Source organism: Microcaecilia unicolor, chromosome 1 (genome assembly GCF_901765095.1).
Source record: "Microcaecilia unicolor chromosome 1, aMicUni1.1, whole genome shotgun sequence".
Lineage (NCBI taxonomy): Eukaryota > Metazoa > Chordata > Amphibia > Gymnophiona > Siphonopidae > Microcaecilia > Microcaecilia unicolor.
Window position 1 is genome coordinate 663441403 of NC_044031.1, and position 16069 is coordinate 663457471.

A 16069-nucleotide genomic window follows, 5' to 3' on the forward strand; every position below is an offset into this window, starting at 1 on the left:
AGGTCCATCTAGCCCAGCATCCTGTCACCGACAGTGGCCAATCCAGGTCAAGGGCACCTGGCACGCTCCCCAAACGTAAAAACATTCCAGACAAGTTATACCTAAAAATGCGGAATTTTTCCAAGTCCATTTAATAGCGGTCTATGGACTTGTCCTTTAGGAATCTATCTAACCCCTTTTTAAACTCCGTCAAGCTAACCGCCCGTACCACGTTCTCCGGCAATGAATTCCAGAGTCTAATTACACGTTGGGTGAAGAAAAATTTTCTCCGATTCGTTTTAAATTTACCACACTGTAGCTTCAACTCATGCCCTCTAGTCCTAGTATTTTTGGATAGCGTGAACAGTCGCTTCACATCCACCCGATCCATTCCACTCATTATTTTATACACAAAACCCTCTGTAAACCAAATGTATACTCAATGCTACTTCCAGTATCCATGGCGAAATGTAAGCCACATTGAGCCTGCAAAGAGGTGGGATAATGTGGGATACAAATGCCATACAATAAATAAATAAATAAATAAACAAATATGATCTGACCCTCAGCAGCACTACAGACAGGGAGCCAGCAGGGAGGGAAGCAAGGCGAAGGAGAGAGCGAAGGGCTACATGTGTGCATGCTCGGCGAGGGGGGGCTCTACAGATGCCGCAGCTCTCCTCAGCCATTCAGGCAGGTGCTATTTCACTACTACTACTACTATTTAACATTTCTAAAGCGCTACTAGGGTTACGCAGCGCTGTACAATTTAACATAGAGGGACAGTCCATGCTCAAAGAGCTTACAATCTAAAAGACAAGTGAACAGTCAGTCCGAAAGGGGCAGTCAAATTGGGGCAGTCTTGATTTCCTGAACAGTAAGAGTTAGGTGCCGAACGCAGCATTGAAGAGGTGGGCTTTAAGCAAGGACTTGAAGATGGGCAGGGAGGGGGCTTGGCGTAAGGGCTCAGGAAGGTTGTTCCAAGCATAGGGTGAGGCGAGGCAGAATGGACGGAGCCTGGAGTTGGCGGTGGTGGAGAAGGGTAATGAGAGGAGGGATTTGTCCTGTGAACGGAGGTTACGGGAGGGAACGTAAGGGGAGATGAGGGTAGAGAGGTAGTGAGGGGCAGCAAATTGAGTGCATTTGTAGGTAAGAAGGAGAAGCTTGAATAGAATGCGGTATCTGATTGGAAGCCAGTGAAGTGACCCGAGGAGAGGGGTGATATGAGTGTATCGGTTCTGGCGGAATATAAGACGTGCAGCACAGTTCTGAACAGATTGAAGGGGGGATAGATGGCTAAGTGGGAGGCCGGTGAGGAGTAAGTTGCAGTAGTCAAGGCAAGAGGTAATAAGAGCATGGACGAGAGTTCGGGTGGTGTGTTCAGAGAGGAAAGGGCGAATTTTGCTGATGTTAAAGAGGAAGAAGCGACAGGTCTTGGCTATCTGCTGGATATGCGCAGAGGAGAGGGAGGAGTCAAAGATGACTCCAAGGTTGCAGGCAGATGAGACGGGGAGGATGAGGGTGTTATCAACTGAGATAAAAAGTGGAGGAAGAGGAGAAGTGGGTTTTGGTGGAAAGACGATAAGTTCGGTCTTGGACATGTTCAGTTTCAGGTGGCGGTTGGACATCCAGGCAGCAATGTCGGATAAGCAGGCTGATACCTTTGCCTGGGTCTCCGCTGTGATGTCTGGAGTGGAGAGATACAGCTGTAATGGTAAAGAAACAGCAGTACAGACAGCTTCTGACCACCCGTAAAAATTTCATCCTAAAAGCAGGCAGTCCTGTCTGTGGATGGCTAGGAAAACAACTGTGCATCACTCAGGACGCACATTTGAATAGTAATTAGCTCATTAAAATAACTTTGCATACAATTACTGTTAGCTGCTACCGTGACAGGAAAAGAACCCGTGGAATCCTATGTGCATGTCTTGCTGAACTCTGTGCTCGTTAAACCGGCTACAACCAGTATAAAAAGCAGTTATGTTTTATGCATATGGACCCAGTCTCCTGCCTGTTAGCATATACCATAACTACTAAGCCATTTCTATTTATGGTTTCGGTTTAAAACTATGTTACAGAGTTTTAAAAAGTGACCTTCTTACTTGTATTTGCTTGTCCATTTTTAAAAATCTCTCTTTGATAATTTTGTTAACTTTTATAAGAAATATGCAAAACCATTTGAACAGAAGTACATATCTATAATGCTCAACCACATTTACCAGCAAATAAATGATCAAGGATGAAATGTGGTAAGTTTATACTCGCAGATACCAGAGAAATTTCACCAGAGGATGTTCACTGCATCCCCAAACACTTTCCTTTCACTGCTTCCAAGACTAGAAGGCCCAACCTGCCCACACTGCTGTACTTGCCACTGCTCCATGCCCCACTGGTGTTGTATGCATGGAAACTGTGGGTCTGGCTTTGCACGCCATGCTGTCTGTGCAGAGACAGAAACTTTGTTTAATCCATACCACAAGTCCCATTACCAGCTGTGTGCACTTATAGCCAATACCGCAGCATCATTGCAGTTGGAGCCCTGTGATGCTTAACAAAATGGGGAGCACATGTGTACTCTACTGGCACTAATAAATACCACTTTCTGGTTATATCTATAGCTATATATCTATATCTATCTATCTATCTATCTATATATATATCTATATATATATATATATATATATATATACACACACACACAATGCACTCCATTTAAATGCATGTCAGATAAGCGCATGTTCTGTTTAACTGCATGCCGTACTTCAGTCCCGTTTTTGGCGCCATCAATTTCTATGGGGACACACTTCGGTTTAGCGCACCACTGATAAGTGCAAGATTCACTTATATGCATTTTTTAAGACCGCTCCTCTGCAGGAAAGACTCCGCATAAGCACACGCACAGAATATGGAAGCCGACTGATGCGTGACAAAGGGGCGGTAAATTTGAAATCTCATTGGTTAACTGCCACAGGCAGAATAAGCGAAAGAATGTTGTTAGAGTGTACACTGGAGTCGTTGTCGTCGCGCAACTGTAAGACTTTAACACTGGCTAAACGAATAGAAGTTCTTAAAAAATTAGAAAACAAACAAAGTCAAGCATCTATTGCTAAAGAATATGGTGTCAATCCCAGTCAAATTTCACATATCTTGAAGCAGAAAGACCAGCTTCTGGAAGACTGGCAAAACAATACAAATCCACACAGGAACCGTAAATGGGCGGGAAAAGCTGAGGTTGTAGAAGATGCTCTTCTTCGGTGATTTTCTCATGTCAAGAGCAGTCAGTTTCCTGTCAGTGGTCCACTGCTTATGGAGAAAGCTAATTAGCTAGCTGAAAGTCTTCGACTAACTGAATTCAAAGCCACTGTTGGATGGTTGGAAAGATGGAAGGAGAAGAACATAAAATTCAAGAAACAGCATGGTGAGAAACAAGACGCTGATGACTTTGGTGCTGAAAATTGGGTTGTTTCAGTTCTTCCTACCATCTTGAATGAGTTTGCACCTCGTGACATTTTCAATGCTGACGAAAACTGTCTCTACTGGCGAGCGATTCCTGATGGAACACTTGCATTCAAACAAGCTGAAACTACAGGAAGTAAAACGTCGAAGGACCGACTGACGATCCTCCTTTGCTGCAATATGGATGAGTGTGAGAAGTTGGAACCACTCATCATTGGAAAGAGCAAACAGCCCCATTGCTTCAAGAATGTTAAGCGACTTGCTGTGTCATACGAGGCTAACGCAAATTCATGGATGACTGGGGAAATTTGGAAGCAGTGGCTAAAGAAGTTACACACTAGAATGCCGGCACAAAAGCGTCAGATTTTGTTGCTTTGTGATAATTGTGCTACACACAGTGATGATGTCAGGCTGTCTAACGTCAAGGTGGTCTTCCTGTCACCAAACACTACCTCTCTGATCCAACCTATGGATCAGGGCATAATAGCCAATTTCAAACAACATTATCGGGCTCTTGTGCTACGTCGTCTGATGAGTGTTATGGATGACCAGACTGGCAAGGATAAACATGCTGTTGAACTGGCTCGTAATCTATCACTGTTGAATTCCCTACATATGCAGAAAGAAGCCTGGAATCATGTTACATAGGCAACCATTGTGAACTGCTACAAGCGGGCAAGCTTTGTTAGGGATGTGGAGAGGGACGAAATAGATGCAGCTGTTGCAAACACGACAGATGAACAGGCTACTGACATCCAAGCCGGTGTTACTGAAGAGGAGTTTCATCACTACGTAGCTGTTGATTACGATCTACAAACAGCTGACGACAACACTGATGTCGAGACATGCGCCTACACGCAAGCAACGGCTGATGATGAAACAGATGATGACATAAGCAGCAAGGCACATGCTGACGAAATTCAGGTTTCCTGTCAATTTTGCAAGAGCACTGGAGAGTCTCAACACCATGCGGGCCTATCTGGAGGCCACTGGAAATGTCAGTGCTATGACAGTTTTTACTGTCTGGCAGACGTAGTCTATTGAACTCACAGACACAAGAGCGTACAGAGAACTATGACTGATTACTTCAAGTAAGCCTAACGTCAGTTAACAGAGACTGTATAACGTCAGTTAACGGAGACTGTATACTGTACGTATAATAAACAGTACTGTACATATGTTTATCAGATGTCAAACTTCTTTGGGTCAAAATATATATATATATATATATATATATATATATATATATAAAGGAATAAAAGAGATGACTGTATTGGGTTTATAAACTGGAGAAATTGACTGCTATCAGATGATATAGCTTTGCTAAATGGAAAAAAATATGGGGCTTGGTTCATAATTTGAACTTTGTGGGTGAATAGAGTTATTCTAATTTTTATCTTTTCTGTGTGCATTGGTGCACCAGCTTGGTATAGTTTGCTGAGCTTTCTCTCTTTTTCCCTCCTTTCCTTTTTTCTTCTGTGATTTTTGTTTTTTTAAGGATTTGCTTTATGAGAACTATTTGATAAAAATAAGAGTGGTCTGTATCTGTGAGGATCTGTTACGTTGGTTTTTGGGGTTCTTTCATTAAAATGTTGTAATATGATAGCCTGTGTTTTAGGTTTTTTTTTTTTTTGTTACATTTATACCCCGTACTTTCCCACTCATGGCATATGTTTAATAAATACTTCTCATTTAAATAAAACAAAAACAAGAAATAAAGGTATAAAAAGGTGGTTCTTAATTAATTATGTATGTGTCCAGACCTTTTCTTAACAACTGTCCACCAGCTCAACATGTTTCAGAACATAAATGCCTGCGTCAATAAAACTGGCCTACAGATATACACAACCACTTTATGAGTCATACCACTTCCTTAATAATAGTATGTATAGCCCACACTGGTAATGCTCAAGATCAGCTTCCCAGGATCACTCTTTTATACCTTTATTTCTAATAAAATTTGGTTGAACTGGCTTTCCCACTGCTTTTATTTCACTTGGAAGTTTTATCACAACCATCTCACTAGTTGTGCTGTTTGAATAATTGCAAAGATTACTCTTCCATGTCTTACCAACAATGCTGGATTAAGTATGGGGCTTTTACGAATTAAAAGGAAAGATGAAAAAGTCTGAAAAAATAGTTCACCAGTGAAGGTTGTGGTGGCCAGCTGTATAACAGAATTTAAAACATGAAAGGAACAGGACAAAAGATACAAGGTGAGGGGAACTGATATTGGTTTAAGTATGGGAATATACATACATCTATCTAAAATGACAAGTAACCAGAGAGGAAGAGAAATAATTAGAATAGTTGGGCCAATTGCTTCACAACCAACAGATACATTCCATAAGATTACAGTCCAAAAAAACAGATTTCAATTATCTGTGCATGTAGACCATATTCAACAGTCTCTTCTATTCATCTCCATATATGGATAGCGGAGTGTGAAGACTGTTGGTATTTTAAATGTTTACTGGACTCATCTGCACAAATGGACTGTAATCCTCTGGATTTAAATGAATGAATAGAAAAGACTCTTGTTGAATGTACCCTAAATGCAATGATAAGTGAAATCTGCTATTTTTTGAACTATTTATCTTGTGGATTCTAAATAGGAAGACTTTGTGCAATGATTGAGAACAGTGACATCAATTTGTTTTGATGCATGTTACTTTTCTGAGCAGGAATCACATTTACTTTAATGTATATGTTGATGGTATATAGTGACATGAATGATATGGAGCTATACTATGGTTTATTGTGATCATTCAGGGTAAATTATATTTTTTTTAAAAACTGACACTCAAAATAATTACAGAGTTATCAGAAAATGTAGAGCTGGAAAGTTTGTGATGGCAGCACTTTATGTTATGTATATTAATAAAGATGTATTTTTGTTATTTTTATTTTGTATTTTCATATATATGTTTTATGGAAACCGCTTAGTGCACAGGTAGGTGGGTTACAAGTACTTAAAATAAATAAATAAAATCCATAGTTTACAAATGTGGATCATTTGTGGTACATACCTCATTGTCTTGCTTCTGCTCACTGCTCTCCGCTGTGTTGGACGACTCATTTTGCAGGAGCTGGGCCTGAGATAGGTCTTCCACAAACTCTGTTTTGTTGCCAGACTGTGTGGCTATCGCATCGTATGAGCCGTCACAATGAGATACCCTGTAGGATCAGTTTGCTGTTATCAGTACATGAAAGCCAGTAGTGGAAGTAGCTAACCACAAACAAGAGTATTAAAGGTACTAGAAAAGCTCAACCTAGCCTGAGAGATAAAAGGACACACATCCTTTCAGCCGCTGGCTTATTACTTGAAAAACAGGAATCGCCAGCAGCTTCACACTTCTTTGGAATACTAGGAGTTCTTTAAGTCTGCCTACTGGAAACGGCTACAGATCTGATACAAAACGAAGAGTAAACATACTAAGGGCCCTGCTTACTAAGCCGCGCTAACTTTTTAGTGTGTGCTAACGCTAGATAGGAATATATGGGTGTCTCTACATTTGCATGCGCTAAAACGTTAGCGCGCCTACAGCACAGCTTAGTAAACAGGGCCCTAAAATAGTATGCTTATTCTTCCTCTCATTTATGTTCTTTCAACATATGAGTAAATAGTTGTTTTTTTTGTTACATTTGAACCCCGCGCTTTCCCACGCATGGCAGGCTCAATGCGGCTTACATATTGTATACAGGTACTTATTTGTACCTGGGGCAATGGAGGGTTAAGTGACTTGCCCAGAGTCACAAGGAGCTGCCTGTGCCTGAAGTGGGAATCAAACTTAGTTCCTCAGTTCCCCAGGACCAAAGTCCACCACCCTAACCACTAGGCCACTCCTCCACTCTAAACATGTACATTTTTTATTTTTAGTATTTTGAGTAAAAGGAATTGGGACTCTTAATTTTTCAAACTGCTAATAGTTTAACTACATTAAATAAACCCAGGATCAAGAATCTTACAGAAATAAACATATATACATTTTGTTCCAATACAGAAAACAGAAGGGCTAAGACAGGGGTGGGCAATCTTGGCCACAAGGATGTCAATACTATCATTTTAACCACAACATTACATGATGTTGAAAAGAAAAATACACAGAGCTCCATAGACCTCCTGTGACAAATGAACAACAAATTTGACTGAAAACAATGGAAACAAACTGCTACAGTGGATATTCTGAAAATATTTGCAAAGTACAGTATTTAAAAATCACCAATGCACTGGGACAACCTAACAAAGGAATCGCAGTAAGAATCATTATGCAAGAACAGAACTGGAAAAAAAATAGGAATGACATGCCTTTCATGGTTAAATTATTAAGAAAACATTGATAATGTGTATGAGCCCTGTAGCTCAGGACTATGACAGATGAGTTAACTAAACTGTAGGATAACTTGAGTAAAATGTTATTTGACAGTATGCGAGGAATGAGGAAGATCATGTGTGAAATGCCAATCATATAAGGAATAAGCAGGGGATCAAAGTATGTTAACCCTTCTGATGCGAGAAAGAGCTAAAACTGAGGGGCACTTTTACTAAGCTGCGTAGGCGCCTATGTGCATCCGATGCACGTCAATTTTTTGATGTGTGTCCACTATGCGCACCAGAAAATAATTTTTATTTTCTGGCGCGGAGCAAAAAACGTGCGGTAATCGTCATTCTATGCACACGAATACCGTGCAAGACCTTACCACTAAGTCAATGGATGGCAGTAAGGTCTCAGACCCAAAATGGATGCGCGCCCAATTTTTATTTTGCTGCACACCCATTTTCGGCAAAAATTTAAAAGGCCTTTTTTTTTTTTACAGGCATGCCGAAAAATGCATTTGCCTGCACCCAAAACACGCGCCTACACTAGTGCAGCCCATTTTTCGGCGCACCTTAGTAAAAGGGCCCCTCAAGAAGTTACGAGTTAAATCCAAAATCCATTCTCATTCACTGAAGTGTGGAACTTTAATGGGCTCCTAGATGTAGTTTCTTTTTTAATATACTGATTAATAAAGTTTGGTTCATCTTCACTCTGGAACTCCTGGTTTTTTACCCACTGTTTTGTTGTATTGTGACTATCTGTGGGATTTCGTCGAGTTCTCCACGTATGTGGATTCTCTACTGGTTTCTTTTTTAATGTCTTTATCTCTTTTGAATTATATTGTGCTCATCTATACTTGCTATGTCAAGATTTGTCTTGATTTATAAAGAAACTAGTAAAAAAGGCCCGTTTCTGACACAAGTGAAACGGGCGCTAGCAAGGTTTTCCTCGGAGTGTGTATGTTTGAGAGAGTGTATGTGCGAGTGACTGTGTGTGTGAGAGTGAGTGAGGCAGTGTGAGTGTGTCTGTGAGAGAGAGTGTGTGTGTCTGTGAGAATGAGAGTGTGTGCAAGTGCGCACGTGAGACACAGTGTGAGAGAGTGTGTTTCACACAGATACAGTGTGTGCGAGAGAGTGTGTGTGAGACACAGACTCTCTGTGAGACTGAGTGTATGAGACCAAGAGTGTGTGAGTGACTGTGTGACACATAGAGAGTGAATGTGATACAGTGTGAGACACAGTGTGTGAGAGTGAGAGTGTGTGTGTGAGAGAGAGAGAGTGTGTGTGTGTGACAGAGATACCTCCCTCCCATCTGGTGTCAGGCCCCCCCTCCCTCTCTCTGGTGTCAGGCCACCCCCCCTCTGGTGTCTGAGCGTTACTGTGCAGGACGCTGAGCTCTGGCTGTGCTTCAAGGAACTGACCAATTCTATTTAATAGAATGCACCTCCAACATTCCGAAGCCGAGAAACCTCGTGTGGTTGGTCACTTCTGCTTGTGACGAACCCGGAAGAACGTGATGTCAATTCAGGAGATGGATACAGAGAGCAGGAATGCCTCAGCCATGTAGTCAGCTTCAGAATGCTGGAGGTGCGTTTTCTTATATAGGATTCTTGAACTTTCCTAGTATATCTGTAATTTTGTCACTGGAAATGTGGAAGTAGTATTGTTGGGAATTTTTTAAAAATTCCTTCTAATGTAATTTCTCCAACTTCCTGGAGTTTGAATATGTCAAGTACCGAGAAGGTGCAGTTGGTTCGGTGGCAAAAGAGAGCCAAAAAACAATCCTTCAGAAAGTGGAGAAGAGAACCAACTGAAAGTAACAGGATAGATCATAAGGAATGCCAAGCCAAATGCAAAGCGGAGATAAGGAGGGCAAAAAAGGACTTTGAGAAGAAATTAGCGTTGGAAGCAAAAATACATAGTAAACATTTTTTTAGATACATTAAAAGCAGGAAACCGGCCAAAGAGTCGGTTGGGCCGCTGGACGAAAATGGTGTTAAAGGGGCGATCAAGGAGGACAAAGCCGTAGCGGAGAAATTAAATGAATTCTTTGCTTCGGTCTTCACCGAGGAGGATTTGGGGGGGACACCGGTGCCGGAAAGAATATTTGAAGCGGGGGAATCGGAGAAACTAAACAAATTCTCTGTAACCTTGGAGGATGTAATGGGTCAGTTCAGCAAGCTGAAGAGTAGTAAATCACCGGGACCTGATGGTATTCATCCCAGAGTATTAATAGAACTAAAAAATGAACTTGCGGAGCTACTGTTAGAAATATGCAATCTGTCCCTAAAATCGAGTGTAGTACCGGAAGACTGGAGGGTAGCCAATGTTACTCCGATTTTTAAGAAGGGTTCCAGAGGAGATCCGGGAAATTATAGACCGGTGAGTCTGACGTCGGTGCCGGGCAAGATGGTGGAGGCTATTATTAAGAATAAAATGCAGAGCATATACAAAAACATGGACTGATGAGACAAAGTCAGCACGGATTTAGTGAAGGGAAGTCTTGCCTCACCAATCTAATGCATTTTTTTGAGGGGGGTAAGCAAACATGTGGACAATGGGGAGCCGGTTGATATTGTATATCTGGATTTTCAGAAGGCGTTTGACAAAGTGCCGCACGAAAGACTCCTGAAGAAATTGCAGAGTCATGGAATCGGAGGTAGGGTATTATTATGGATTAAGAACTGGTTGAAAGATAGGAAGCAGAGAGTAGGATTGCGTGGCCAGTATTCTCAGTGGAGGAGGGTAGTTAGTGGGGTCCCGCAGGGGTCTGTGCTGGGTCCGTTGCTTTTTAATGTATTTATAAATGACCTAGAGATGGGAATAACTAGTGAGGTAATTAAATTCGCCGATGACACAAAATTATTCAGGGTCGTCAAGTCGCAGGAGGAATGTGAACGATTACAGAAGGACCTTGCGAGACTGGGAGAATGGGCGTGCAAGTGGCAGATGAAGTTCAATGTTGACAAGTGCAAAGTGATGCATGTGGGTAAGAGGAACCCGAATTATAGCTACGTCTTGCAAGGTTCCGCGTTAGGAGTTACGGATCAAGAAAGGGATCTGGGTGTCGTCGTCGATGATACGCTGAAACCTTCTGCTCAGTGTGCTGCTGCGGCTAGGAAAGCGAATAGAATGTTGGGTGTTATTAGGAAGGGTATGGAGTCCAGGTGTGCGGATGTTATAATGCCGTTGTATCGCTCCATGGTGCGACCGCACCTGGAGTATTGTGTTCAGTACTGGTCTCCGTATCTCAAAAAAGATATAGTAGAATTGGAAAAGGTACAGCGAAGGGCGACGAAAATGATAGTGGGGATGGGACGACTTTCCTACGAAGAGAGGCTGAGAAGGCTAGGGCTTTTCAGCTTGGAGAAGAGACGGCTGAGGGGAGATATGATAGAAGTGTATAAAATAATGAGTGGAATGGATCGGGTGGATGTGAAGCGACTGTTCACGCTATCCAAAAATACTAGGACTAGAGGGCATGAGTTGAAGCTACAGTGTGGTAAATTTAAAACGAATCGGAGAAAATTTTTCTTCACCCAACGTGTAATTAGACTCTGGAATTCGTTGCCGGAGAACGTGGTACGGGCGGTTAGCTTGACGGAGTTTAAAAAGGGGTTAGATAGATTCCTAAAGGACAAGTCCATAGACCGCTATTAAATGGACTTGGAAAAATTCCGCATTTTTAGGTATAACTTGTCTGGAATGTTTTTACGTTTGGGGAGCGTGCCAGGTGCCCTTGACCTGGATTGGCCACTGTCGGTGACAGGATGCTGGGCTAGATGGACCTTTGGTCTTTCCCAGTATGGCACTACTTACAGTGGGGGAAATAAGTATTTGATCCCTTGCTGATTTTGTAAGTTTGCCCACTGACAAAGACATGAGCAGCCCATAATTGAAGGGTAGGTTATTGGTAACAGTGAGAGATAGCACATCACAAATTAAATCCGGAAAATCACATTGTGGAAAGTATATGAATTTATTTGCATTCTGCAGAGGGAAATAAGTATTTGATCCCCCACCAACCAGTAAGAGATCTGGCCCCTACAGACCAGGTAGATGCTCCAAATCAACTCGTTACCTGCATGACAGACAGCTGTCGGCAATGGTCACCTGTATGAAAGACACCTGTCCACAGACTCAGTGAATCAGTCAGACTCTAACCTCTACAAAATGGCCAAGAGCAAGGAGCTGTCTAAGGATGTCAGGGACAAGATCATACACCTGCACAAGGCTGGAATGGGCTACAAAACCATCAGTAAGACGCTGGGTGAGAAGGAGACAACTGTTGGTGCCATAGTAAGAAAATGGAAGAAGTACAAAATGACTGTCAATCAACAAAGATCTGGGGCTCCACGCAAAATCTCACCTCGTGGGGTATCCTTGATCATGAGGAAGGTTAGAAATCAGCCTACAACTACAAGGGGGGAACTTGTCAATGATCTCAAGGCAGCTGGGACCACTGTCACCACGAAAACCATTGGTAACACATTACGACATAACGGATTGCAATCCTGCAGTGCCCGCAAGGTCCCCCTGCTCCGGAAGGCACATGTGACGGCCCGTCTGAAGTTTGCCAGTGAACACCTGGATGATGCCGAGAGTGATTGGGAGAAGGTGCTGTGGTCAGATGAGACAAAAATTGAGCTCTTTGGCATGAACTCAACTCGCCGTGTTTGGAGGAAGAGAAATGCTGCCTATGACCCAAAGAACACCGTCCCCACTGTCAAGCATGGAGGTGGAAATGTTATGTTTTGAGGGTGTTTCTCTGCTAAGGGCACAGGACTACTTCACCGCATCAATGGGAGAATGGATGGGGCCATGTACCGTACAATTCTGAGTGACAACCTCCTTCCCTCCGCCAGGGCCTTAAAAATGGGTCGTGGCTGGGTCTTCCAGCACGACAATGACCCAAAATATACAGCCAAGGCAACAAAGGAGTGGCTCAGGAAGAAGCACATTAGGATCATGGAGTGGCCTAGCCAGTCACCAGACCTTAATCCCATTGAAAACTTATGGAGGGAGCTGAAGCTGCGAGTTGCCAAGCGACAGCCCAGAACTCTTAATGATTTAGAGATGATCTGCAAAGAGGAGTGGACCAAAATTCCTCCTGACATGTGTGCAAACCTCATCATCAACTACAGAAGACGTCTGACCGCTGTGCTTGCCAACAAGGGTTTTGCCACCAAGTATTAGGTCTTGTTTGCCAGAGGGATCAAATACTTATTTCCCTCTGCAGAATGCAAATAAATTCATATACTTTCCACAATGTGATTTTCCGGATTTAATTTGTGATGTGCTATCTCTCACTGTTACCAATAACCTACCCTTCAATTATTGGCTGCTCATGTCTTTGTCAGTGGGCAAACTTACAAAATCAGCAAGGGATCAAATACTTATTTCCCCCACTGTATGTACTTATGTACTTATGACAGTTTGATCCAGAAATTGGTTCAGGTTCAATCTAAAGAGGAAGAAATGCACTTGGTGTCCTATATTCTAGAATATGACTATGCTTAGACTTAGAAATTATTTTTCTATTTAAGGATGAATTGATTTGGGTAAATGGATCTGGTTATTTCTGGATGTTTCTAGAAGTAGTGCAAATCAGTCCTCTCTATGTGCTAAGAATGTTTACAAGTGGGTGCAAAATTTTACTTGAGTTTTCTTAGTAAATGTGAGATTTGTGAAAGATTTATTCTTGTAGATTCTAAATAGCTTAGAAGTTTTTGAAACACAACAGTATCGCCAGTCAGGATAGTGGTTAAACTCGGAGGGCCGGCTCTATTACACGATTGTTTGTTTGCTAGCTAGCCAGTTTTACTTTCTTGTGTATTTTTTTCATTTTCCTAAAATGATGCTCTGTTAATTCCATGATAGGATCTCTCCTATTGTGAGCCACTAAATGTATTTTGATGAATGCATTTTCTTTTTTAATGTTTTCATTTCTTTTGAATTATATTATGCTCATCAATATTTGCTATATCAAGATTTTTCTCAATTTGTAAAAAGAAAATTAAAAAAGGAAAACCCAAATAATGTGATGAAGAGAAAGAATTGATAAATACAAATAGTAAAAACACCCTTCCTGAAACCATTCTTTGAACACTCTATGTAGGCCAAGCATCACAAACATTGCTACAGGTCTGCTGATTTTGCTTGAGATCCACACATGCCAAAATTAGGCTAGCGAAACATTCTGGTGGTGGTGTGCAGTCAGGGCATTCAAGGGATTCTCTGAATCCCTAGCCCAGCTCTGCCCTACTAACATGCTACTTTACCTTTGATTCAGTTGGTCTTTTCCCTTGTCAGCAACAGAGAAGACAGAAGGAATGGTGAGAAGGAATAATCATGCCTCACAGGGTCTTCAGTGGATATACTGAATTCCAAACGTTTAGGGGGATCCTGTCAGATGTGCTCAGGATTCAGGAGACCAAGATTGCCAACTGTCAGGATTTGGTTTTTTTTTAGGATTCTAAAAATGTGTACATGTCTCAGAGTCAGAAGGATAGCTAAGTGTGTGGATATTTTTCAGAGTTTAGCCCACTTCAACTGTCCATTCCCTCCTACCCCTTCCAGTATAGAGGCTGTGGTAGAATTCAGCCAATGGGAAAGCTCCAGTCATAGGAAGGCTGGGCTGTGCAAGGGCTGTGGTGGGGGAAGTTAAGCTTTGCACCAGTCTTAGGAGAGAGTCAGTGAGTTTTCTGGGGCTGGGAGGAGAGGAGGAGCGACTGTTAAAAAAAAAAAAGTAGGACTGAAGAATGGGGGAAAGTGTGAAAGGTTTGTCTCAGATAAGGAAAAGGACTGGCACCAAATGGCAGAATTTTACATGATGGTGGTGGGGGAACTACCTGAAAGAGCACATATGCAGCAGGACAACACTAGAAAAAGAGAGCTGGAAAGTGCATGCAATTGTGTACATTTCTATGTCTCTGGTGAGGGCAGTCTGATACAAATAAAGTTTCCCTTTGAAAATCTGGGCTGGAGTGAAGATGTTCAGTGAAGGAAACTTGTCAGCCCATGGAATTTACCCTGTTAACTATTAAATTACTTGGGCAAATTCTTTGAACAACACTGTCTTAATGTTGCCTCCACTCTGCCTAGTGGAGAAGCATAAAAAAAAAAAAAAAAAAAAAGCTGAATTATTTTATTTTTCTATTTGTGAACCTTTTTTCACATGTGAAACTAATTTATATCTTGGACACAATCCCCTTAAATCTCACTCTTTCAGGGAAGTCCATCCTTGAACTCTCTCGTTTGTATCAGAGGCAATAGAGAGTGAAAGTGACTTGCCCCGCTTCCCTGGTTGTCAGCCCATTGCTGCAGAGCTGCCAAGTTACTCATCTCCAGAAGGGAGACTTTTTGATCAGTCCTGTTTTTGAACTTATATCCCAATTCAGTGCTCTATTTCTAGTCCCTGATACTGTACAGGAAACCACCGAAGTGGAAAGAACACCAGTGTCCCCAACAAGGAGTCACAGAGGAAAGCGAGGAGTGGGAACAGAATCAGGCTCTTCAAAACAGACCGAAGACACTCAAAATGGATTACAAATTTTAACAGAAGATGACAACACGGTACCATGTTTCGGCACTGAAAGTGCCTTCTTCAGGAGTGTGCACAAATACAAATAATAACAATTGTAAACATCTTAAATGTATACTAAAAGATGAACATAAAAACGTAAACATTAGATATTTAATGTACAATGGAGAACTAAAAACTTTTAGAATTCAAAATAGAAAATGAAATGAAAGAGAAATAGAATAAAAAAGAATTTATAGATCAATTAGATAAAATACAATTCCAAAAATATACACAAAGAGGATAAGCAAATGTGCAACCTTGCTTAAAGAGGACCTAAAGAGAAGTAATTTAGAAAAGCTTTCTTTTGTTTGAAATCCAATACATGGGATCAAAGGTGCTTCTTAGAGAAATATGGTACCATGTTGAGTCATCCTCTATTAAAATTTGTAATCCATTTTGAGTGTCTTTGGTCTGTTTTGAAAAGCTCAATTCTGTCCCCACTAGTCCCTGATACCACCACTGAAATCAGCACTTCGGGTCCCATAATGTACCAGGAAAGGGTTCCAGAAAGCCAGGACTGGCTCAATTTCCCTCCTAGAATTGGGTAACTTGGCAGTTCTCCAGCTCTGACCATTAAGCATGTGCTGGCATAGTCCCCATGCTCATTCACAAACTATAATGCTAACATACCCACAGCTTGGCTGTGTACCTTTTGCTGCTACTTCTGCAGAGGCGAAATGATGTGGGGGGAAAGGGTTCCTGATTGGGGGGCCAACAAATATGTTTGCCTA

General features: G+C 41.8%; 1 protein-coding gene across 5 annotated transcripts in view; it reads right to left on the reverse strand.

The window, feature by feature from the left end:
* Positions 1 to 16069, reverse strand: part of HMG20A (high mobility group 20A) — a 175190-nt gene that overhangs the window by 60845 nt on the left and 98276 nt on the right. For 4 of the 5 annotated variants that reach the window (XM_030186968.1, XM_030186933.1, XM_030186950.1 and 1 more), the window contains exon 3: positions 6465 to 6612. In XM_030186968.1, the coding sequence (XP_030042828.1) occupies positions 6465 to 6612 (148 nt within the window). The remainder of the gene's footprint in view (positions 1 to 6464; positions 6613 to 16069) is intronic. The other variant, XM_030186940.1, reaches the window with a different exon arrangement.